Source organism: Moschus berezovskii, chromosome 6 (genome assembly GCF_049115385.1).
Source record: "Moschus berezovskii isolate FMDL1 chromosome 6, NW_MosBer_1.0, whole genome shotgun sequence".
In the NCBI taxonomy this organism is placed as follows: domain Eukaryota; kingdom Metazoa; phylum Chordata; class Mammalia; order Artiodactyla; family Moschidae; genus Moschus; species Moschus berezovskii.
In genome coordinates this window covers 104,655,213-104,678,618 of record NC_142465.1, presented here as the reverse complement: position 1 = coordinate 104,678,618, position 23,406 = coordinate 104,655,213, and the positions used below count along the sequence as shown (strand labels likewise).

The 23,406-nt window shown below is 43.7% G+C and overlaps 1 protein-coding gene across 3 annotated transcripts; it reads left to right on the top strand.

Annotated features, from left to right (window-relative positions):
* The first annotated feature begins 1,188 nt into the window (after positions 1-1,188).
* GABARAPL1 (GABA type A receptor associated protein like 1) lies at positions 1,189-23,274 on the top strand. Of its 3 annotated transcripts, none has more exons than XM_055394387.2 (5): positions 1,189-1,569; positions 5,963-6,041; positions 7,171-7,289; positions 8,633-8,694; positions 23,223-23,274. In XM_055394387.2, the coding sequence occupies exons 1-5, from the start codon at positions 1,480-1,482 to the stop codon at positions 23,257-23,259; spliced, it is 387 nt and encodes a 128-aa protein (XP_055250362.2). In that variant the 5' UTR covers positions 1,189-1,479; the 3' UTR covers positions 23,260-23,274. The 3 variants fall into 3 exon arrangements, with proteins under 3 accessions (XP_055250362.2, XP_055250361.1, XP_055250363.1); XM_055394386.2 differs by lacking the exon at positions 23,223-23,274 and adding an exon at positions 9,831-10,033; XM_055394388.2 differs by lacking the exon at positions 23,223-23,274 and adding an exon at positions 20,093-20,165 and having other exon boundaries at positions 1,190-1,569.
* Positions 23,275-23,406: the final 132 nt, after the last annotated feature.

The following is a 23,406-nucleotide window of genomic DNA, read 5'->3' as shown; positions in this document are numbered from 1 at the left end:
GAGAAGCAATGTTGTAACAAATTCAATGAAAACTTTTAAAATGGCCCACATTAAAAAAAATCCTAAAAATAAAAAAGTAGGGCTACGCAATTAATTTTCTTTTTTTCTTTTCATTTGTGAGTTTTTTTTTTTTAATCAGAGATCCTGAGACCTTGATGAAAGATGACAAGTGACACAGGCCACTGTTGTCACTTTTCAGAACTTCCTGGACTTCCTTAGGGCACAGCGGCCCCTCATCGTCACTCTTTTTTATTTTATTTATTTTTTTTTCACTCTTTTTTAATATTACAGTTTCTGCTGCTCTTCCCTTACAGGTCCCTATAATCACTTGTTAGTAGTGGCTGGAAAGGTCTTATTCCTCTTAGCAGGGAAAGTGAAGGGCCAGACGGAGGTGACACTGTTACCTCCAGTCTTCCACCAGCCCTTCAGGTGGCACTTTGTCTTCATGTCTGGAAAGGAGTACCCTTTTCCCGTGAATTTTTGCATCAGGGGAAAAATTGAGGACTACTGATTTAATCGCCTGAATCTCCTGATGTTTTTTTTTCCGAAGACAGACCTAACTTCTGAGATCTGTCATTCATTTCCCTAGCTCAACGGATGCAAAGTCTTCAGTAGTAACGACTGACGTCACTTCCCTGGACCTTGATCACACCTCATGCCCTTCACCTGCTACATCTCTTCAGTTCCCTGAGTCATGCTCTGTTTATGTTGCTGCTCTAGGAGCAGATTAGCTGCAAAAACCCAAACACGACGCCAGCGTGGTGAACGAGCGGTCACGGGGCGGAGGCAGCCAGCCCAGCATCCGAGGCACCGGTGCAATCAATGAACGAGCAAAGGGCGAAATACAAGCCCGGGGCACCTCTGAATGGGCCAAAGGAGTTCTAGGACCCCCATCCCACCTCTTCCCAGAGTCCAGATCCCAACAGGCTGGAAAAAAAAAAAAAAAGCTGGATTTTTACCATCTGTTTTTGTTTTGGGGCCCAACCAAGAAATGGCGGAGAGGGTAGAAGACATCTTTAGAACATTATTTTTTTGTTGTTTTAAAAACCCCTGTAATGTCACAGTCACAATAAGATAAGATGTGAAGATTTCCCGTGTTCTAAATGGACTGAATTCGGGGACTGAAACGGACGGCGCCTGCCCCCACCGCGCGGTCCAGGGTTCGCGGGGGCGGGGCGGGGCGGGGCCTCCCGACGTCACGGGACCCGCGGGCCGCCGCGTTGTTTTCGTGCCCGCGGCTCTCGGGAAAAGCCTCCGGGAATTCTCTACCTGGCCCTGCCCGGTGTTGGAACCCAGGCCCCGAGTCCCCCGTTTCTGAAGGCTCTGCCGAGCGGCCCTGCGACGTGGGCTGGCCTCTCGGAAGCGAATCTGAGACTCACTGCGAATTGCCCAAAGGGATCGTCAAAAGACGGGAGAGAAGCCTTCGTCCGCGAGAGAGGCAGGCCCCGTGCGGGGATTTTAGAAACCCTGCGGTTCATCATGAAGTTCCAGTATAAGGAAGACCATCCCTTTGAGTATCGGAAAAAGGAAGGAGAAAAGATCCGGAAGAAATATCCGGACCGGGTCCCCGTGAGTGTCCTCGGGGGAGAGCGGAGATGGGGTGGGGGCAGGGGAGTGGGGATGGCTGCCCAAAGGCGCAGAAGGGTGGCCCCTAAAATTACCCAGCCCGCACGCCCTTCGCCGCGGGGAGAGCCAGTGGAATGGCCCTTCGGACTGCGGACCTTCTAGAACTCGTATCCCTAGAGCCGGTCCCCATCTTTTAGGACTGACCGCAGTTTTAGAGCGGATCCTACGATTGAGTGACTCAGCAGTGTTGAGCGGCTGTGTTGGCTGGGATGTACTCAAAATGTAGCTTTTTGGGGCGAGAATGATGAGGTCGGGACCACCCATACGCCGCCTTAAGATAGCATGGAACTGTTCAGGAATGACAGATCCAGGGGATTTGCTCCCATCAGATTCTGCCCTTACGTGGTTCTCCGTTAATCGGGAGGACTTTGGCCCTTTGTAGCCCTGGGTTTGGGAGGGAAGTGTTCGGAAGCCATTGGATCTTTTTATTCTGTGAGGATTAGGAAGGGAAGGGGACGCCACAAGAGAGGCCTGGCCCAGAAAACAAGGTCACGTTCTCTGCGCAGCAACCCGGTTGCCTCATCATTCTTGGCTCCACGGTATGTGGGCCGGTGTTTATTCTGAACACATTGTACCTGAACACAATCAGGAAGGGCTGAGACCTTCTTCTCGGGTTTTTGGACTCGGGTTTATGTTCTTCAACCTAGTGCAGGCGGAGAGAAGGAACAGGGAAGAAATGCCGAGGTGTCTTTTTGCATCCGGGCGTTTTTCCTGTCACCCTCCCTTCCCCCCGCCTCTTGCCTGGCTTTCGCTAATGTGGGCTGCGTAGCTGGATTTGAGGGCAGAAGGCTTTTAAAGTGTGATGGAACAGCAGTCCTTGAGTTTTGGAGATGGGAGGATTAGAGACCCTAAGACTGCTGTTTATCTTAGGGCAGGGGCTTTAGGAGAAATATTACAGGTAATTTACGTGTAAAGAAATTGTAGTTACCTGATGGTGAATTCCTTTCCAGTCTTCATCTAAGTTTTCATGTTCTTGCAGCTGCCAGAAGCGACCCGGGCCGTATAAACCTCTTGCAGTACTTTTCCTATAAACTAAGGGAGACGTGAGGGCTGTTCCATTAGAGGAATTACGTACAAAGGTGTTTTCAGCTAAAAAGGAGAACTAGCCTTATTACTCACTAAAGGATGCTTCGCAAATTTCTTTCCTGGTCTCTGGACCTTGGATGACTGCTTTATAAGTTTCCCACCAAGTCTTGGTGACGCCATCCTACCCTCTTATAATATTTTCAGGTGATAACTAACTTTGATTGGTAGCTGACCACGTCCCTGGCAATATCTTCAGTGCCCTGTCTGGGGGCATTCACTTAGTCCTCACACCATTATAACCCCTTTATACAGAAGAAGGAGCTGAAGAAATGCAGTTACTTCCTGAAAGTGGCTAATGTGTGCCTGAGCTGGGATTCTGATCCTGGCTGTTGGATCCTCCGGGCCATAGTGTTTCTCAAGGTCTAAGGCACTTCATGATTTAAGAATGATTTAAGTGTGCCTTGCGCTGTCAGGTGTTGGAAATAGAGATGTCAACTGTTGCTGCCCTCAACAGTTAAGATGGCAGTATGATGCCAGGAAAACATTCCAGTAAGCAAATGATGACTGTTTTTTTTCAGAACTCTAAGACTAAAGCTCTGTTCCAATAGTTCTGTATAAGCTACAAGCTCAGAATTGTACCTGTTCCGAAATCTAGTTAAAATTCTCCTGTATTTCCTCAAAACAGCCCTTCCCATTTCAGTTTTTTCCATGCATTCACCCAGAATTTCAGCTAATCCCTCTTTTTTTTTCTTCTCATTGTTTGCTGTTAAATATTTTACTTATTTGATAATTTGTAAGCTCTTATGACTCACTCAGATCTCATGATTTCTCCAGTTGGATTTTAACCAGTGGCCAGACTCCTTCCAGCTGCTCAGTGTGGCTTTCTTTCTGATAACCAATAATAATAATAATAAAAGGAGCTTTGCCCTCTGAATCCTGAGATTTGGTGTTAGTTCTGGGCAGAACTCTGCATCTCACTGTGCTGAAGTGTTGTGTTGACTGAAAAGAGGGTTAAATAATTTCCAAAGCCCTTTCTCACTGGACTGTTTTGTTATTAAATCAGTCATGTACCCTGATTCAATTGCACTTGTCTTGCTCTCTTTTCCTGCTCCCTTCTTGTGGTTTCCATCTCTTATTAATTGGGGCTGGAGCTGCCAGGTCTCAGAGTTCCTGCGTAGCACAATGCTATGCTCCCTTTTTCCCTTTCAATTTTATTTACTTGCTGCCTCATTGTTGGGTCTTCACTGGTCTATTCCTATACTCTTCCGACTTTCTTCTCATTTCTGATTCATATATCAGTACTCCAGGTTTAATTTTTATTTTTTTTAATTTTTTTTCTTCTGGTTTTATAGAAATATAATTGACATATGGCACTGTATAAAGTGTGGTGTACAGCATCATGATTTGACTTACATACCTTATGGAATGATGGTCACAATAAATATAGTGAATCTCCATCGTCTCATACAGATACAAAATTAAAGAAATAGAAAAAAATGTGTGTGATAAGATCTCGTAGGATTTACTCTCAGAGTATAATTGACCTACAACACTGTTAATTCCTGTTACACAGCATAGTGTTTTTTTATGTACATTTCAAGACACAGTGATAAGTCTAGTTATGATAATGTCACGTGTTAGTTACCACTCTGTTCCTCACACTTTACATTTTGTGCCTGTGACTTATTTAAGTGTGATCACGTTCTTCTCTGGTCTTCCTGGTGCAGGATTCTTTTTCTCTGCAAAAATAAATGGGTTTTTCACTATGTTAACCTATCCCCTTAAATTTAAAAGCTTCAGATTTCTCCAAATCTTTGTTTAGATTTTTACAGTTTACAAAGCCTTTTCACATAAAAGTTTTATGGATTTATGGATTGTTTGAGTTTGTTGTATCCATTCCATGTGTCTGTAAAAGATGTGTTGAAGGTTACCGTGTTCCTTTTTATCAGGCTTGCCTGGTGGCTCAAATGGTAAAGGATCTGCTTGAAATGTGGGAGACCCAGGTTTGATCCCTGGGTTGGGAAGATCCCCTGAAGGAGGGCATAGCAACCCACTCCAGTATTCTTGCCTGGAGAATCCCATGGACAGAAGAGCCTGGTGGTCTTTAGTCCATGGGGTCACAAAGGCTCGGACACAACTGAGCAACGAGACATAAAGTACATTATTTAAATTATTGCTTGAAATTTTATTTATAAAATAGTTCCTGTTTTATATATCTACATGTATAACTTTTGTGTGTCTTTTTTCCTTTTTTTAAAAAATTATTTTTTAATTGAAGGATAATTGCTTTACAGAATTTTTTTTTCTGTCAAACCTCAACATAGGTATACATATACTCCCTTTTGATCTTTTTTTCCTTTTCGTTACAGAAATAAATGACCCTTCTAAACTTGGAAGTATTGTAGAAATATTTAATGTAGACACTGAAAATCTCTTAAAATCCTAACATATAATCATTATGGGTTATTGCACTGACATTCTATTAATATAAGCACTACTTTAACACTTTTTTCACTTAATAATGCCTTGAATGCATTTTTTTTGCAGTCATTCCCAAAAATTTTGATGAAGTACAAAAGTTAAACCACATTATCTGTAGCTTTACAGATAAATATCATTTATGAGAAAGAATAAAGCTAGTAGATACTCAGGACCACTTGAGAAAATCCAGACTATTTTCTTGGTGCTTCAACTAAATGCCAGAAGGTATCTATCCTATAATAAAGTACCTGCCTACCAATGCAGGAGCCAAAAGAGACTCTAGTTTCATCCCTGGGTCAGGAAGATCCGCTGGAGGAGGTCATGACAACCCACTCCAGTATTCTTGCCTGGAGACCTAAGGAGAGGGGAGCCTGGTGGGCTACAGTCCATAGGGTTGCAAAGAGTTGGAAACGACTGAAGCGACTTAGCCTGCACGCACGCACATCTTATAGGTAACTTGTAATTAAAATCAAGGTCCTCTTTTCATAATACCCCTTCTCTATCCTCATGTTGTTTCAGTAATAAAATTATAACCTTATTAAGAAAGTTTGTTTCCCTGTACATTTTGTAAAGGGTAAGCAGCAGCAAGAGAGAATAAGAGATGAAAAGTTGTATTGAGCCTAGAGAAACTCACTTCAGATAAGGGCAATTGTCCAGTACTCTTGCCTGGAAAATCCCATGGATGGAGGAGCCTGGTGGGCTGCCATCCATGGGGTCGCACAGAGTTGGACACGACTGAAGCGACTTAGCAGCAGCAGCAGGGTGTAGAAGGTAACATACTAGGTTGAATTCTGCAGTTTTCATTCCCACCCTTTGTCTCTCCTCCCAGGTGATCGTGGAGAAGGCTCCCAAGGCCAGGGTGCCTGACCTGGACAAGAGGAAGTACCTCGTGCCCTCTGACCTCACTGGTAATGCTCTGTCCCTCCCCTGACCTTTCCTCCCACAGCAGAGCCTTCCCAGTCCTTCCTGTGTGCATGCGATCGGGGGCTTGAGAAGAGGCAGAACTGAGGAAAGTGAGTGGAATGCCCCAGAGTTGGGTGATTCAGCGGTGGTGACGTAATTGTTCTTTCCCATCACTGATTTCCTTAAACTTTCCCCATTGTTGATTTAGAGGCAGCAGAGTGTGAGAGCTTGAAAGAAAAGACCAGATGTGTATTATATAAGCCGCTTAAAATTCAGGTTTGTTATTGTGATACCAATTTACACCATAAGGAAAACCAGACTAATTAGTTGGGAAGATCACATTATAGAGATTCTCAGCTGAATACCCTGACCTCTTCAAGTTATGGTTTTTTGGTTCATACATCTTACAGATACTGTTTGGACTTGGCAAAAGATATGTTAATTCTTCATGTTGATTTTTAATGGAATAACCACTGCATCCAGGAGACACTTGGAAAGATATTGGTAGATGTGTTTGCTCCAGCGTTGTTAGGTTTGAATATCAGCCTTCTAGAAACCTTTCAGTGTGCTCGGTGAAAAATAAAGCACTGAACCCCACTCATTGCCCCGACATTGGGATGAGTGATGAGTGATTGTACTAAGATTACTGGAGTCCAGTAGATCTCTTCAATCACAAGTTAGGTGGAAATGAACATGAAAGTGTTTTTTTTTCCCCCCCCCCCCACATTATGTGGCTTTGGAATCTTAGTTCCCCCTACCAGGGATAGAACCTGGGACCTGGCATTGAAAGGACCAGAGTCCTAACCACTGGACCCCAAAGAATTCAAAAAGTATGTTTCAAATCAGATTTAGACCATGGGAATGTTAGCATTAGGTCTGAAATTGAGTAAACTGGAGACAGATTGAGGAATTAAACTCCATGGCACGTCAAGGAACATACAGGTTTCTTGCCATATCATTGTTTGTTTCTAAGCTGCAGAACAGTGTTTGGCTCTGCTCAGATGATAATGCCAGTCTGGTGCTTTGGGAAAAAGGTGCAGTAGAATTGTCTTCTGGATCTTATTACCCTTCTACTAACCTCTTGTCTTCTGCTTCGTCTTCGTTTTCTAACCCTCCCTCCACCCCCCTATCCAGTTGGCCAGTTCTACTTCTTAATCCGGAAGAGAATCCACCTGAGACCTGAGGACGCCTTATTCTTCTTTGTCAACAACACCATACCTCCCACTAGCGCAACCATGGGCCAGCTGTATGAGGTAATGGTCCTGGCGAAAGGCCGTATCGTCTGGCCTTCTCTAGCCTCTGTCCCAGGCGTTATCATCCACACACCTGGGAAGTGGGGCAGACGGTAGAGGTGTCATTTATCAGGATGCTCTCACATGGCCGTGTCAGGCTCTGGGGGATCAGGTGTCACTTATCCCTCAGCGATTGAGTGGCCCACTGGGTTCAGTCCCTTTGAATTCTTTTCTCAGTCTTGCCCTGCCGTAGTGTTTTAACATTGGAATGTCCTTATTGAAACAGCAGGAAGTGCTTTCTGACCACAGATGTACCAAATCAAATGAAATTTAAAGACCAGGCAGTCTTTCATTGGATTCATTTGTCTTCACAAATCAGCTTAGTTGGAGGGAGTAACTTGAATGATTTTATTTGGTTTAATTTTTGGTAAACTGTAAAAATATGATGATAAACAATAGTAAAGAACTTGATCATGATTTATCACCTTAGATTGTAGCTGCATCATTATTCTTCAAAGGGTTTCACACAATACTGCCTTATAATTGTATCCTATTACTGAGCTTTTCTAATAATTTCTAGTTTTTATTCCACAGCATGCATTCCCTGGTAGTTTATATCCCAATATATATAATAATCCCTTCGATTCCTGGGTTGGAAAAATCCGCTCGAGACGGGGTAGGCTACCCACTCTGTTATTCTTGGGCTTTCCTGGTGGCTCAGCTGGTAAAGAATCTGCCGGTAATGTGGGAGACCTGGGTTCAGTCCCTGGGTTTGGAAGAACCCCTGGAGAAGGGAAAGGCTACCCACTCCAGTATTCTGGCCTGGAGAATTCCGTGGACTGTATAGTCCATGAGGTCATAAAGAGTCTGACACGACTGAGCGACTTTCACTTTCAAATATTTATAGTTAATGGGTTTCCCCAGTGGCTCAGCGGTAAAGAACCCACCTGCCAATGCAGGAAACACATGTTCAATCCTTGGGTCAAGAAGATCTCCTGGAGGAAGAAATGGCAACCCACTGTAGTATTCTTGCTGGGAAATCCCATGGACAAGGGAGCCTTTGAACTTAAGAGTTCAAAGTTGAATCTCAGCCACTTCTGCTGCTTCTTTGATCCCTTTTTTTTTTGGCCCTGCCCAGTGGCATGCAGGATCCAAGTTCCCTCACCAGGGGTCAAACCAGTGCCCCCTGCATTGAAAGCTCAGCGTCTTAAGCACTGGACTACCAGGGGAGTCCCGCAATTCTCTTTTGAACGGAGATGAAGGGTACCTCCTATGCCTACCTTACGAGGTTGTGTGAGGCTCCAGACCCTAGGGATGATAAACTTGATTATGTTTCTAAACCATCCTCTCCCCTCTTTGCCTAGGACAACCATGAGGAAGACTACTTTCTGTATGTGGCCTACAGTGACGAGAGTGTCTACGGGAAGTGAGTGGCGGAAACCGGCCGATGGGAGCGACCGGACTCGGGGCAGGGGGAGGGGAAAGTGTGGGGTTTGGGGAGAGAGAGACAGGGAGGGCTCCCCCCGTGAAGGAGGCAGAGGTGGAACACCTGGAAACATGACACCACACACACCATCACCATATTTTCACACGCTCGATTGACATTTCTTGCTGCTTTCTCCGCCCTGGGAGAAAGCACGTCAGGACAGAGCTGTTGGGTGGCTTTGATAGAAAAAAAAAAAAAACAACAAAAAAACGGGGATACTCTAGTCTCACAACAAACACTGCTGCAAAATCTGATTTCCATGGAAGAATCAGGGGGTGGGCAGGTTGGGGCCAGAGATCATGGACCGACAGTAACTTCCTGCTCTCCTTTGCTTTGGGCAGAGATTCTGTTTTTGACATTTGCACAAGACAGGTGGGGAAAAGGGTTGAGAATGTTGCAGGATTACTGGCTGGTGGTGGACCATTCCTGGGGACCAAAAGAGAACCCACTGTAATTGAAGTATTGTGACCCCGACCTCTCCTATCTCCCACATCCCTCCCATATCCCAATGGTCACCTCACAAGCATCACAGTACCCAGCCCACCACCCCTGTGGTGGCAGTAGACCTCGGACCCGGACACTTAGATGGAGCTCCCCTTCTGCTGGAGAGTAGCGGGCAGGCGTGAGGGACGTCAGGATTGCGAAGGTAGTCTCCATAGCACAGAACTGGAATTGATGAGTACTGAGCATCTCTGTCTAACCTGCTTTGCTCCCTGGTGCCCGTTTTCCCCACACCTACCTTGGACTTGAATGAATGAGCGTCACCCATTTCAGTAATAGGCTAAAACCACTCGTCTTGACATTTCCCAGACTTCACTCCATTAGTTAACGGAGTTACGTACAGAAGGGGCAGGTATGGGGTAAGATGGCTTGTCTGCACCTCCCGCATATCCAGAAGTCTTGCTCTGGGGCCGCTGTCCTCCACTCTCACAATGCACAGAGATGCACAGTGAGGGCCAGTGGCACCCCCCTCCTTGGGTCTTAGTTTCCCGCAGCTGCTAGTTAGAAAAATTTGAGAAGGGTGACTTTTCGTAGTTCTTGGGGATTCCATTTGACTCTGATTATTTTCATGTTAGGGCTGTGATCTGGGTGGGAAGCAGGAATTTGCACCCAGATGAGACATTTCAATTCATCTCAGACACTTCAGTTCATCTGCGTGAATGAAAAGGGTCCTTCCCATGGGGGAAGTCCGAGGGTCAGCTCTGTCAAGCTGCAGGTTCTTGTATAATGAAGTTTCTGCTGTCAGGCCAAGGAAATAAAAGAATTGCATACCTTAAAATGAGTTAGAAATGTTGCCTTTATTTAGTAGGTATTAGAGTAGACGGCGTGTGGACTCCGAATGGGAAACTTTGGGAGGGGGTGGCCTTTTGAGGGGTCACCCAGATGTGGTCAGATGAGTACTCCGCCCCTCACCACCCAGGAGTCACCATCCAAAGGCCAGAGGCGAAGGGACCTGGGGATGGGGTGCCCAGGGTGTCTGTTGGTGGAATGTGCGTGGCTTTTTCCTCCACAATAAATGCCTTGTCACTGCCTTACGTGCACCTCAGAGCTGAAGGTGGAAGACTGCCTACATCAGAAGATAGCGGAGTGGAGGTGGGGGGTGCTTGTTAAAATGTGAATGTCTAGGCCTTGTCCCAGGTTTAGCTGACTCAGAATCTCAGCGTAGGCAGCTGTATTTTTAACTGGTTCCTTGTGACTCTGCTGCACACCGAAGCTGCAGAGGCGCTGCTCTGTTAACCTGGCTTCCCTGTAAGTCCCAAGCCAGCCTGTTCTTGCTATCACATCCTGGTCTGTAAGAGGCCACTGCCTCCCAGAGCAGCAAAAGGCCCCTCGATGGCTTTCGGGCTTTGCACAAGCTTGGTGCTCCTTCCAACCTTAGGTTAGAACCTTCAGTCAGGAACTCATATGTAGGTGGGCAGTTGGGGTACAAGTTAAGAGACAGCAGAAAACAGATGAGTGGAAATTCCTTTCTGAAAGAAATCAGGTGGTTCTGCTTTATTCCACTTTTTTCCCAACGCAAAATTATTTTTTTCCCTAGAGAACCTGGTGCACTTAAGAAAGTTCGTAGGACTATATTGTGAAATCAGGTTAAAAGTGCGCGAGAACAACAAATGGTTAAAATGTGAACAGTGGTGGCTAGGCAGACAAGTGCACTGCCATGCTCAAACTCCGGGGGGCGCTCTACCCTGGTGGTATGTACGGCATTCTCCAGAGTGGGTAGGGCCCAGGTCTCTGCCTCGTTGCATTCACCCTTTGGACAAAATATTGTCAGTTAGTGCAAGTTGCTTTGAAAATGTTCCACATGTTAACCACACAATTCTTTATGGTGTCCTTGTCAGTAACCACCCAATATAATAGGTATGGTGTGATTTGAAGTCTTGTGTGTGAGCTAGGGGTGCTCTTGCCCATGAATGCAGCCCCAAGTCAGCTGTTACAAAACACTAGTCATTTCCAGAAAAATAAACTAGTTGATAAACTGATTCTGTCCAGTTTTTTACAATACAAAACTTGTATTCAACTGTTTCTAGCTGTGTTTCCTTTTGGATATATTTTTACTCTTATTTGAATAAGCTCCAAGCATTCATGCTCATTTTGTTTTTGCTGCATGAAACCACCAATTATTTTGAGAAACTGGTCTATTTTTTCCTTGAGTGGCTGAGTCCAGCTGGTCACTCTACTGCAGCCCCGAGTAACTGTTTCCTTCCTGGCCCTGCCTCCTGCCCAGCTCCTCACTCACCCCTTTGTTTACCTGGTTATTACAGAGCTAGGCCTGCAACTGGTCAGCTCCAGCCTGTGGCATGCTCTCCTGTGGGTAATCAGGGCTACAGAGCTTGTTTTTCTTGTGTTTTAACCTTCCCCATCCCCCAAACAAAAAACAAGAGTCCTTGTCCCCAAAGCTGTAAGATGTTCTCAGTCTGTGAGGTCAGTCTATTTACCATAGTTTTTACTTTTATTCTTGCGGTTAAGGACACTTTAATAGTTTGTAAATACAGGCAAACAGATTATTTTCATTTTGAAGTAACAGGAAGCGATCACTCCAGAAGGAGTCAAATGACGACATATTTCAACAGTGACTAAGAGACAACTCTCATCACTCTTACGAGTATATTTTGCAGTGTGGACCATCGGTTTTGACAGTTCTGTTTTCAACACAGCAGTGTATTTAAGCTCCTCAAGACTTCCATTTAGAGGTGTTTAGCACCTGAAACTTGCAGAAAGTGATCCTGAGCTCTTGGGTTGGAGGTTTGAAACAACTTTGTACTCATCTCTTGGGGTCTATGTTGCCTTCCATCACTCAATCAAAGCTTGGTTTTGCATTGCTTGCCATTCAAAGAAAAAGACTGTGTTTTAGGTGTTCCGACTCCCTACCTCCTTCAAGTCTTGGCTCAGCTGTCACTTCAGGCTACCCAGAGTACCTTTTAAAATATTTGAGCAACCTTCACCCACTCACAGCTCTCGCTAATTCCCACCTTGATCTACTTTTGTCCTGTTTACTGAACACAAATCCTGACATTTTCTCAAGTTCATGGTCTACTCTTACTAGATTGTAAGCTCCACAAAGGCAGAAATTTTATTTTGTTCAGTGGTTCATACAAGCTGGTCAGAACAGTGCCTGGCCTATGCTCAAAAAATCTTGAAAGAATGGTTGCTTCTGATAGGCTTGAAGGTTTCAGTTCAGGGATTAGGTCATGAAGAACCAAATTATCCATAAAAGCACAAGTTTCAAATGGGCCATTCAAGGATTGTTGGGAACACCTTGGAGCTTACTAGAAAGATTTGGAGCCTGGGCATAGGGCTCGAATCCCAGGTCTGCTACTAAACTAGCTCTGCGACATGGGCAGGCCAATTTATTTTTGTATAAAGGAAGTGGTGAATTTCCTTCCTGTTATAATTACATCAGAGGTTGTGACTATGAAATCCTTTGCAAATTAAATGGCAGTGTTGCATATTAGGAGTAAGTTTTATTTAAGACTAAAATGGCAGTGATTTAGGCTAACGAGCCAGAATAATCTAGGTTTCTGTTTTTGTATTCACCGGTGATATTTATTGGAAGAACTGATACAAAAGCTGAAACTCCAATGCTTTGGCCACCTGATGCGAAGAACTGACTCATTTGAAAAGACCCTGATGCTGGGAAGGATTGGGGGCAGGAGAAGAAGGGGACGACAGAGAATGAGATGGCTGGATGGCACCACTGACTCGATGAACGTGAGTTTGAGCACGCTCTGGGAGTTGGTGGTGGACAGGGAAGCCTGGAGGGCTGTAGTCCATGGGGTCACAAAGAGTCAGACACGACTGAGTGACTGAACTGACTGACTGAACATTGCAGGGCATTTATTGGAAAATGCAGGATATGGCATGAGTCAGGGATAGTGCAGCATATGTTGAGCTGGGTGTCTCTAAAAACAGTTTTCAGACTTGATGGGAAATATAGCTGAGAAGGCTCTCCTTCTTTTGGTTAGTAAACTCTCCTTGAGGATTGATTTTCTTGATGGAAGTAGGTGATCATCATCTTTGAAGATGATCTTGCCCGGTCTCCTTTTCCTTGGGTGCAGGTAAAACCGAGATGTGGAACAGAGTAGCTCGAACACTTCAGAGCCTTATCAGGCCAGAACCAACATGAATATGTGAACATATTTGAAATATATAAGTATTTTAAAAATATTTAAAACATATTTAAAATATACAAATATTTGTATATTTAAAATACATGCACAAGACATTGACTCCATTCTCGTGTAAAAACGTCCAGGTTTGGCGTAATGACTCTGCCTCCTGTTGTTCAGTCACCAAGTTGTGTTCGACACTTTGTAACCCCATGGATTGCAGCATGCCAGGCTTCCCTGGCCTTCACTATCTCCGAGTTTGCTCAGACTGATGTCCATTGAGTCCGTGGTGTGATCCAACCATCTCATCCTCTGTTGCCCCCTTCTTCTCTTGCCTAATCTTTCCCCGCATCAGGGTCTTTGGCCAATGAGTTGTCTCTTCGCATCACGAAAGAATACACAGAATGCACACAGAAGAACTACACATAAAAGGTCTTAATGACCAGGATAACCACGATGGTGTGGTCACTCACCTTGAGCCACATCCTGGAGTGTGAAATCAAGTGGGCCTTAGAAGCATTACTTCTAACAAAGCTAGTGGGGGTGATGGCATTCTGGCTAAGCTGTTTAAATCCTAAAAGATGATGCTTTTAAAGTGCTGCATTCAATATGACAGCAAATTTGGAAAACTCAGCAGTGGCCACAGGACTGGAAAAGGTGAGTTTTCATTCCAACTCCAAAGAAAGGCAATTCCAAAGAATGTTCAAATTACCACACAATTGGGCTCATTTCACATGCTGGCAAGGTAATGCTCAAAATCCTTCAAGCTAGGCTTCAATAGTATGTGAACTGAGAACTTCCAGATGTTAAAGCTGGATTTAGAAAAGGCAGAGGAACCGGAAATCAAATTGTCAACGGATGTTGGATCATAGAAAAAGCAAGGGAATTCCAAAAAAGCATTGACTTCTGTTTCATTGACTATGCTCAAGCCTTTGGCTGTGGGGATCACAACAAACTGCCTCTTGAGGCCCAGACTACTTCTGCCCTCCGTTCCACATCAGTTGGGTGTAATTCTCCTCCTGAAAGTCAGACGCAAGATCTACTCCTTGTAATCAGATGGAGGAAGAGACCCAGAAGAGGACAGCCTACCGGCCAGCTCTCTGAAGGAGAGCTCCCTGAAGGTACTAAGGACAGCACCACTGACCTCTACTGGCTGGAATTGAGTAACACAGCCACTCCTACTTGCAAATGGAATTGGGAAAATTTAGTCTGTATCCTAGGTGGCCATTATCCTGGTTCAAAACTTCATTACTGATAAGAACATATAGTACGATTGATCATATACACCGCCATGTGTAAAATAGATAGCTAGTGGGAAGTTGCTGTGTAGCATAGGAAGCTCAGCCTGGTGCTCTGATGACCTAGAGGGGTGGGGTGGAGGTGGGTTGGGGAGAGGGAGGCTCAGGAGTGAGAGGATGTTTGTATACTTAGGTTTGATTCATGTACTGCAGAAAGTAACACAACACTGTAAAGCGGATATCTGATTGCTTTATAATGATTTAAAAAAAATTAAAATCGGATTTAAATGTATTGCTATAGAAAAAGAACATAAAGGAAATCACTAGCATCTGACTTGCCTGGATTAGTGGCTAAAGGTAGGAGATTTCTACACACCCCTTCAAAGTTACAAAGAACTTCTGAGGGGTAAAGAAAAGAAACTGAATTTTAAGCAAGGCTTTCCCTAAACAGATACTAGGTAGGGTGTTAACACTTGCCAAACAATGACAGAAACTTACAACATTGGAATGGCCACACTAAAATGCATCTAGGCTTAAAAAGGAATGAAAACCAGACTGCCGTTTGGAATATATGAACTTTATTGGGCCCATTCTAGATAGATTTGGGGTTTTTTTTCATATAATCATTCTAAAGATTTGGATAATATCACTGTGTTATCATCTGCACGTGACTTGCTGTAATGTAGGGAGTTTTGTTTGTTCTTGAACAGAATAACCTGGGTTTTATAACCACATTCAATTAAAATTTCCAACCATTTGAGACTTCCCTGGTGGTCTAGTGGTTAAGAGTCCACTTGCCAACGCAGGGGTCATGGGTTTAATCCCTCGTCCAGGAAGATTTCACATGCCTCAGAGCAACTAAGCACTTGTGCCCCAACTTCTGAGCCTGTGCTCTAGAGCCCAGGAGCCGCAGCTACTGAAGCTTTCATGCCCTAGAGTCTGTGCTCTGAAACAAGCCACCACAATGAGAAGCCAGTGCACCACAACTAGAGAAAGCCCAGGGACAGCAATGAGGACCTGGTGCAGCCAAATATAAATATGAATAAAATGAAAAAAAAAAAAAACTACCAACCATCCCACTGAATGGGTTTAAGTTACATGGTATTTCCAGGTCCAGCTGCGTGGCATCAGTTGTACATTTTTAAAAACCACTGATACCAATCAGGACACCACTTTAGCATCAGGATATAACGAGATCCTGGCATCTTTACGTTTTTACGAACCTCAAGGAATCTCTGCAGTCAGGGTTCTGAACAACTCAGCTGGATGCTTTTTGTCTAACAAACTCATTGGTACCACTTCTGAAAATGGCTTTTCTTCTGAATTTACTTCATTTTCCTTCAGTTCAGTTTAGTCGCTCAGTTGTGTCCGACTCTTTACAACCCCATGGACTGCAGCACGCCAGGCCTCCCTGTCCATCACCAACTCCCACAGGTTGCTCAAACTCGTATCCATTGAGTCTGTGATGCCATCCAACCATCTCATCCTTTGTCATCCCCTTCTCCTCCTGCCTTCAATCTTTCCCAGCATCAGGGTCTTTTCCAATAAGTCAGTGCTTTTCATCAGGTGGCCAAAGTATTGGAGCTTCAGCATCAGTCCTTCCGATGAATATTCAAGACTGATTTCCTTTAAGATTGACTGGTTTGATCTCCTTGCAGTCCAAGCGACTCTCAAGAATATTCCAACACCACAGTTCAAGCATCATTTTCCTAGTCCTAGAATAATTCTTGCCAGATCTGTATTTCCTTCATTAATCCTTGCAGGGTTGCAGAATCTAAATAAGACAATACCATGAACTAGTTTTCTGTTACATATGAGTAGGCGTTACAAGACTTCTCTCACATCTTTAAGAAAACAAGCCACCTGTCTTTCTGCAGTGACCCTGTTACTGTTTTGATCTGATTGAGAGACTTTGATGAGCAAGACACCCCCCACCCCCACCCCAAGCCCTGACTCTTTCTTGCTGCTGTTGCTGCTAAGTCGCTTCAGTTGTGTCCGACTCTGTGCGACCCCATTCCTGGGATTTTCCAGGCAAGAACACGAGTGGGTTGCCATTTCCTTCTCCGATTGACTCCTACTCAAACTAGGTTTTGGGAAAAAAAAAAAAAATATGTTATTTCACTTAATGGCCACAAGGTGGCGGGCCAGACAATTTCATTAGTTTCAGTTGCCACAGGCAGCAATGATCTTTTTCCCATTTGCTATTAATAAGAATGTATCACCCTTCTACAAACGAAGAGTACAGAATCCTAGCACTAGACAGAAATATGAGATGATCCTGATCATTGATTGTCTTTTAATATCTTCCAAAGTAGGGAGGTTGCTTACACATTTTAAATTGTTATTCTGACCTTCTAGTGTCCCTTCCAGAATCTAATAAAAACACTAACACTCTTATTTCAGACACATGGAAATGTCTCTGTTCAAAGAGTTAACGGTGATGGAAATCTAGGAATGCAATTACAGGCATACCTGTAATTTTATTGTGGCATATTGTGGGTTTGGTTCTAGATGACAGCAATAAAGTGAATATTGCAATAAAGTGAGTCTCAGTTTTTTTTGGTTTCTGAGGGCATATAAAAGCTATGTTTGTATTATACCATAGCCTATTGAGTAGAATGCCATTTTGTCTAAATGTGTATACTTTAATTAAAAATATTATATTAGTAAAAAATGCTAACCATCATCCGAGCCTTCAGTGAGCTCTCATCTTTGCAATAGTAGCATCAAAGGTCACTAATCAGAGGTTACTATGATAAACAGAATAATAATGAGCAAGTTTGAATACTGTGAGAATTACCACATGTGACACATATATGAAGTGAGCAGATGGTCTTGGAAAAAGTGGTGCCGATAGACTTGGTGAAGGTTGGCCACAGATCTTCAATTTGTGAAGAATGCAACATCTGTAATCTAACTATAGACCTGATCCCCCATTTGTTTTGTCTGAGTTACCTAAAAAGTTGAAACAAAGAGCGAAGCCCAAGTGAAGATTTACCGGGGGGAGGGCGGGGAAGCCAAATGCCGTATGCTTTGTCTCTGTTTTCCCACCTCTGAGAGTATTCTGTAAAAGGTGAAGTTTTGTTAACAGACCATCATTACAATCCAAAAAGTAGGTATCAGTGATAAATTCCTTTAAATGTCTCAAAACTGACTTTGGTCTCATTGCCTCAGTGTTACCAATTAATGAAGAACTTCCTCCTGTGGCAGGTGATAGAGGAAGATGAGGCAGGAAATGAACACTTTCGAGCATCTTTTTCCAAATGTGCTCTACTCCTAATATTTAGGAGACTAAGCTTTCACTGGGGGCTTGCCAGGTGGCACTGGTGGTAAAGAACCCTCCTGACAATGCTGGAAGCATAAGAGACTTGGGTTTGATCCCTGGGTCAGGAAGTTCCCCTGGAGGAGGGCAGGACAACCCACTCCAGTATTCTTGCCTGGAGAATCACATGGACAGAGGAGCCTGGTGGGCTACAATCCATGGGGTCGCAAAGACTTGGACACGACTGAGGTGACTTAGTATGCATGCACGCAAGCTTTCAAGAATAAAAAACTAGAACTACATTTTGGTACTTCCTTAAAAAGGAAAAAAGGCAAAAAAAAAAAAAAAAGAAAAAAGGCAAACAGAAAAATGAACCTCTGCTGCTAGGAAAATACACTCCTGAGTTTGTTTAGAATGTTCAGATCTAAAGAGATGTTATATATATACACACACACATATACAGTAGTCCTCGGCTTATCTCTGCTACTGCTTGTCAATTGCCCTCTCTAATTAATCTTGAACCGCATGGGTCCTTCATCTCTTTTGGCAATTAGACTAAGCAGTTTCCTCTTTGAGGGCTGTGTGCATGCTCGCATGTTCTGTTGAATTGCTCCTTCCTTCACTCTGTATGTTCACTTCATTCTTATACTTTGTTTTAATCTCTGATTGAGATTATAGGCCCCCTTCACTATTGCTCTGAATCTCAAACTCTTTTTTGTTTCATTTGTAACATGAATTGGAACTTGTATTTTTTGTTTTATTTTTGGCTTCATAGCTATGCGCGGGCTTCCCCTAATAGCAGTGATCTGCATCTACTCTTTGTTGTGGCTCTTGGGCTTTCTCCTGTTGCAGAGCACAGACTCTAGGAGCCTGGGCTGAGTAGTGCGGTTTGGTTGTGCTGTGGCATGGGGGATCTTCCTGGACCAGGGATTGAATCCATGTCCCCTGCATTGGCAAGCAGATTTTTATCTGCTGCACCATCAGGGAAGTCTGGAACCTGCATTTTTTAACTTGCCTTTTTACTTAGATTTTAAAATTTCTCTTATTAGGAAGAGTATAATCTCCATGACTCCAGAGACCATGGAGATCATGAGACCAACAGAGACCATGTCTGTTTTTTAATTATTCCATAATTTTGTCACTTAAATATTTAACGTGTATGTGTGGGTATGTGTAAGTCTCTCAGTCATGTCTGACTCTTGGTAATCCCATGGACTGTAACCCGCCAGGCTCCCCTGTCCATAGAATTATCCAGGCAAGAGTACTGGAGTGGGTTGCCATGCCATCCTCCAGGAGATCTTCCCAACCCAGGGATGGAACCTAGGTCTCCTGCATTGCAGGCAGATTGAGCCACCAGGGAAGCCCACTGTCTGTCTACTCTTTATCAAGTAGTATACCATTGCTGCTGCTGCTGCTGCTAAGTCACTTCAGTCGTGTCCGACTCTGTGTGACCCCATAGACGGAAGCCCACCAGGCTCCCCAGTCCCTGGGATTCTCCAGGCAAGAACACTGGAGTGGGTTGCCATTTCCTTCTCCAATGTGTGAAAGTGAAAAGTGAAAGTGAAGTCGCTCAGTCGTGTCCGACGCGTAGCGACCCCATGGACTGCAGCCCACCAGGCTCCTCCATCCATGGGATTTTCTAGGCAAGAGTACTGGAGTGGCTTGCCATTGCCTTCTCCGAGTATACCATTAGGCACACAATAACTGATAAATGAATAACAGTATCTCTTTAGAGGGAACCCTCTCTCCTTTGAATTTTCTGTATATAAATAAAGAGAAGCAAGTAGTAAAAGTTCAAACTCTTGAACTTTTCAGAAGTTCAGAACTTGAAATAAGCACATGATCTTATTTCCATATCAGTAAGAAAGTAGTGTGATAGATACACCTGCTGCTAAGTCACTTCAGTCGTGTCCGACTCTGTGCGACCCCATAGACGGCAGCCTACCAGGCTCCTCCGTCCTTGGGATTCTCCAGGCAAGAATGCTGGAGTGGACTGCCATACACCTATTAAGATATATAAGAAAAAAGTGCATCACTAACCTAAAATTTTATATATGTGGAACACATATCACAGAACCAGAACCATGTAACCTAAATAATTGAACATACATTAGTTTAACAAAGTGATGGATTGAAATTTAGTGAAATGAGACAAAGCCAGCCCATCTGGGTCTAAATTAGCGTCATGTTTCAACCTTAAGCTATGGTTACTGTGACCTTCCTTTCATTAGGATTGTGTGACTCTGATTTGAAGAAGGATAACAACGTGTGTTGAAGATGGTGTTTGCGGTCTCTGACCTGTGATTTTTCCAGTTCATCCATCTACTCAGCCAGACTTTCAAAGCTTTTTTAAAAAATTACAATTATTTTAATTTTTTTGTTAGAGGATAATTGTTTCACAATGTTGTGTTAGTTACTGCTGTACAATAAAGTGAATCAGCTATCAGTTCATTTCAGTTCAGTTGCTCAGTCGTGTCTGACTTTTTGCAACCCCATGGACTGCAGCACTCCAGGCTTCCCTGTCCATCACCAACTCCCAGAGGTTTCTCAAACTCATGTCCATCAAGTCAGTGACACCATCCAACCTTCTCATCCTCTGTTGTCCCCTTCTCCTCCTGCGTTCAATCTTTCCCAGCATCAGGGTCTTTTCCAATGAGTCAGTTCTTCGCATGAGGTAGCCAAAGTATTGGAGTTTCAGTTTCAGTATCCAGTCCTCCCAATGAACATTCAAGACTGATTTCCTTTAGGATTGACTGGTTGGATCTCCTAGCAGTCCAAGGGACTCGCAAGAGTCTTCTCCAACACCACAGTTCAAAAGCATCAATTCTTTGGCTATATGCAAACACGTATGCCCTCCCTCTTGGATTTCCCTCACACTGCACCCCCACCCCCCATTTTTCTTGGGCAGTCACTTAATTATTACGAAATTGTTCTAGAAGCTCAGGAATTCTGTAAGTCTTGAGTGGGAAGCCTGACACTCACCAAAGTTTTTCCTGTTACCTTATGCTGGTTTTTGTTGTGGTTAGTTACTCAACTGATTTATTATTAGTTTAATAAGAAAGACCCCAAAGACCTAAAGATATTTCTTCAGTATCGGGAGATTAGATACTGAATCCTGGGCCAATGGCCGAGCATGGGGAAAAGACTGGTAACACGGCTTCCCTGGTGGTCCATTGGTTAAGAATCTGTCTGCCAATTCAGGGGACATGGGTTCGATCCCTGGTCTGGGATGATCCCATATGCATGGGAGCAACTAAGCCCATGGGCCACAACTACTGAGCTTGCGCTCTAGAGCCCGTGAGTCATAGCTAGTGAAGCCCGGTTACCCTAGAGCTATGCTCAGCAATGAGAAGCCACTGCAATAAGAGGCCTGAGCGCCACAAGCAAGAGTAGCCCCCGCTCACCACAACTAGAGAAAGCAGCAGCAAAGACCTACTGCAGCCAAAAATAAATAAGTCAATAAATTAAAAAAAGAACTAATAGCCTAAAAAAGGCTTGTCTCACTTCAGAGAGATAAGCATACAGAAAGTCCTTTTTAATGTAATTTACCTTAGTCATTTTGTAGCTCTCCGGTTAAATTTAGCTTTGTAAACAGGCATGCACGTACTACATGTGCGTTGATTATTTAATCATTAATTGCTGTATACAGCACTTGACTGCATACTATCTGCCCATCTTCATTGAGCCAAAACATATTTTGGGGTTTATTGTCAATTTTGTCATAAGCAGAGTAGTTTGAGGAAGTTTGGCATGCTTCCTATTTCCTAGTGTTTTTCTTTCCCCGTGTTCTGTCCATTAAGGAGCATGGTGGTGGTGGTGGTATAGTCCCTAGGTCTTGTCCGACTCCATGGGGACTGTAGCCTGCCAGGCTCCTCTGTCCATGGGATTCTTCATGCAAGAATCCTAGAGCATATATTGACTTAAAAAAACCTCACTCTCCCTTTGTTTATTTTAGGATTTTGTGATACTTTTTGATATAATAAACTTCATTGTATTATCATATTGTCATTGAGAGAGCCAATATTGTGATTTCCTTGAGATTTATTTAAAGGTAATTCCCCACTCCCCCGCCAACTTGCACATTGTTCCTACCTTTTTAAATTTCCCTGTGTGTGTGAATGTGTGAAGAGAAATCTCTGATGGGAAAGATGTCAGTGCAAAGTCGTCTATGTAGCCTGAATGAAGAAATTGCAAGGAATTTCTTTATCCACTATAGATGAATTTTATGTCTACTATGTTCTCATAAACATAAAATTCAGTTCAGTTCAGTTCAGTCGCTCAGTCGTGTCCGATTCTTTGCGACCCCATGAATCATAGCACGCCAGGCCTCCCTGTCCATCACCAACTCCCGGAGTTCACTCAAACTCATGTCCACAGAGTCGGTGATGCCATCCAGCCATCTCATTCTCTGTCGTCCCCGTCTCCTCCCACCCCCAATCCCTCCCAGCATCAGAGTCTTCTCCAGTGAGTCAACTCGTCGCATGAGGTGGCCAAAGTATTGGAGTTTCAGCTTTAGCATCAGTCCTTCCAATGAACACCCAGGACTGATCTCCTTTGGAATGGACTGGTTGGATCTCCTTGCGGTACAAGGGACTCTCAAGAGTCTTCTCCAGCACCACAGTTCAAAAGCATCAATTCTTCGGTGATCAGCTTTCTTCATAGTCCAACTCTCACATCCATACATGACCACGGGAAAAACCATAGCCTTGACTAGATGGACCTTTGTTGGCAAAGTGATGTCTCTGCTTTTTAATATGCTATCCAGGCTGGTCATAACTTTCCTTCCAAGGAGTAAGCGTCTTTTAATTTCCTGGCTGCAATCAGCATCTGCAATGATTTTGGAGCCCCCCAAAATAAAGTCTGACCCTGTTTCCACTGTTTGCCCATCTATTTCCCATGAAGTGATGGGACCAGATGCCATGATCTTTGTTTTCTGAATGTTGAGCTTCAAGCCAACCTTTTCACTCTCCTCTTTCACTTTCATCAAGAGGCTTTTTAGTTCCTACCTAGAGATAAAATTATCAAAATATATGATATCTCTCAGGACTTCAGTCCAGTGGAATGACTGATACACAAACATCAATTATAATGCAGTGTAGTAAATAATAGAGAAGAACGATGTTTTCTTTAAAGTTCACAAAAATTATTATTTAGCATGGCTGAGAATAAAATGCAGGTAATATTTTCTTGTAACTTTGGCCTAAGTTACAAGAAAAACGATTATATCACCCATATTGTCAGTGCTAAGGACAAATGCAGAAAAAAAAAGAATAAAGCTTCCTGTTGGTTAATTATGAAACCTTGCACAGCAAGTGGTTTTCCTACTGAGGCACAGTTTCTGATTCTGTGCCACCTTACCAGGTCCTGCTTCCTCAGCCTTACAGAAACTAATTCGTAGCACAAGGAATTCCCTCCTCATCTCAGGTATGTTTTATTGTTTCTGGCTCTTTTGTAATCCCTCCTCCTCTAATTCCTGAAAGATGTGACCACTAAACAGTTCTTTGTGCAGTTTCTAGTTTTAAACATTTTAAATAAATGTAAACCT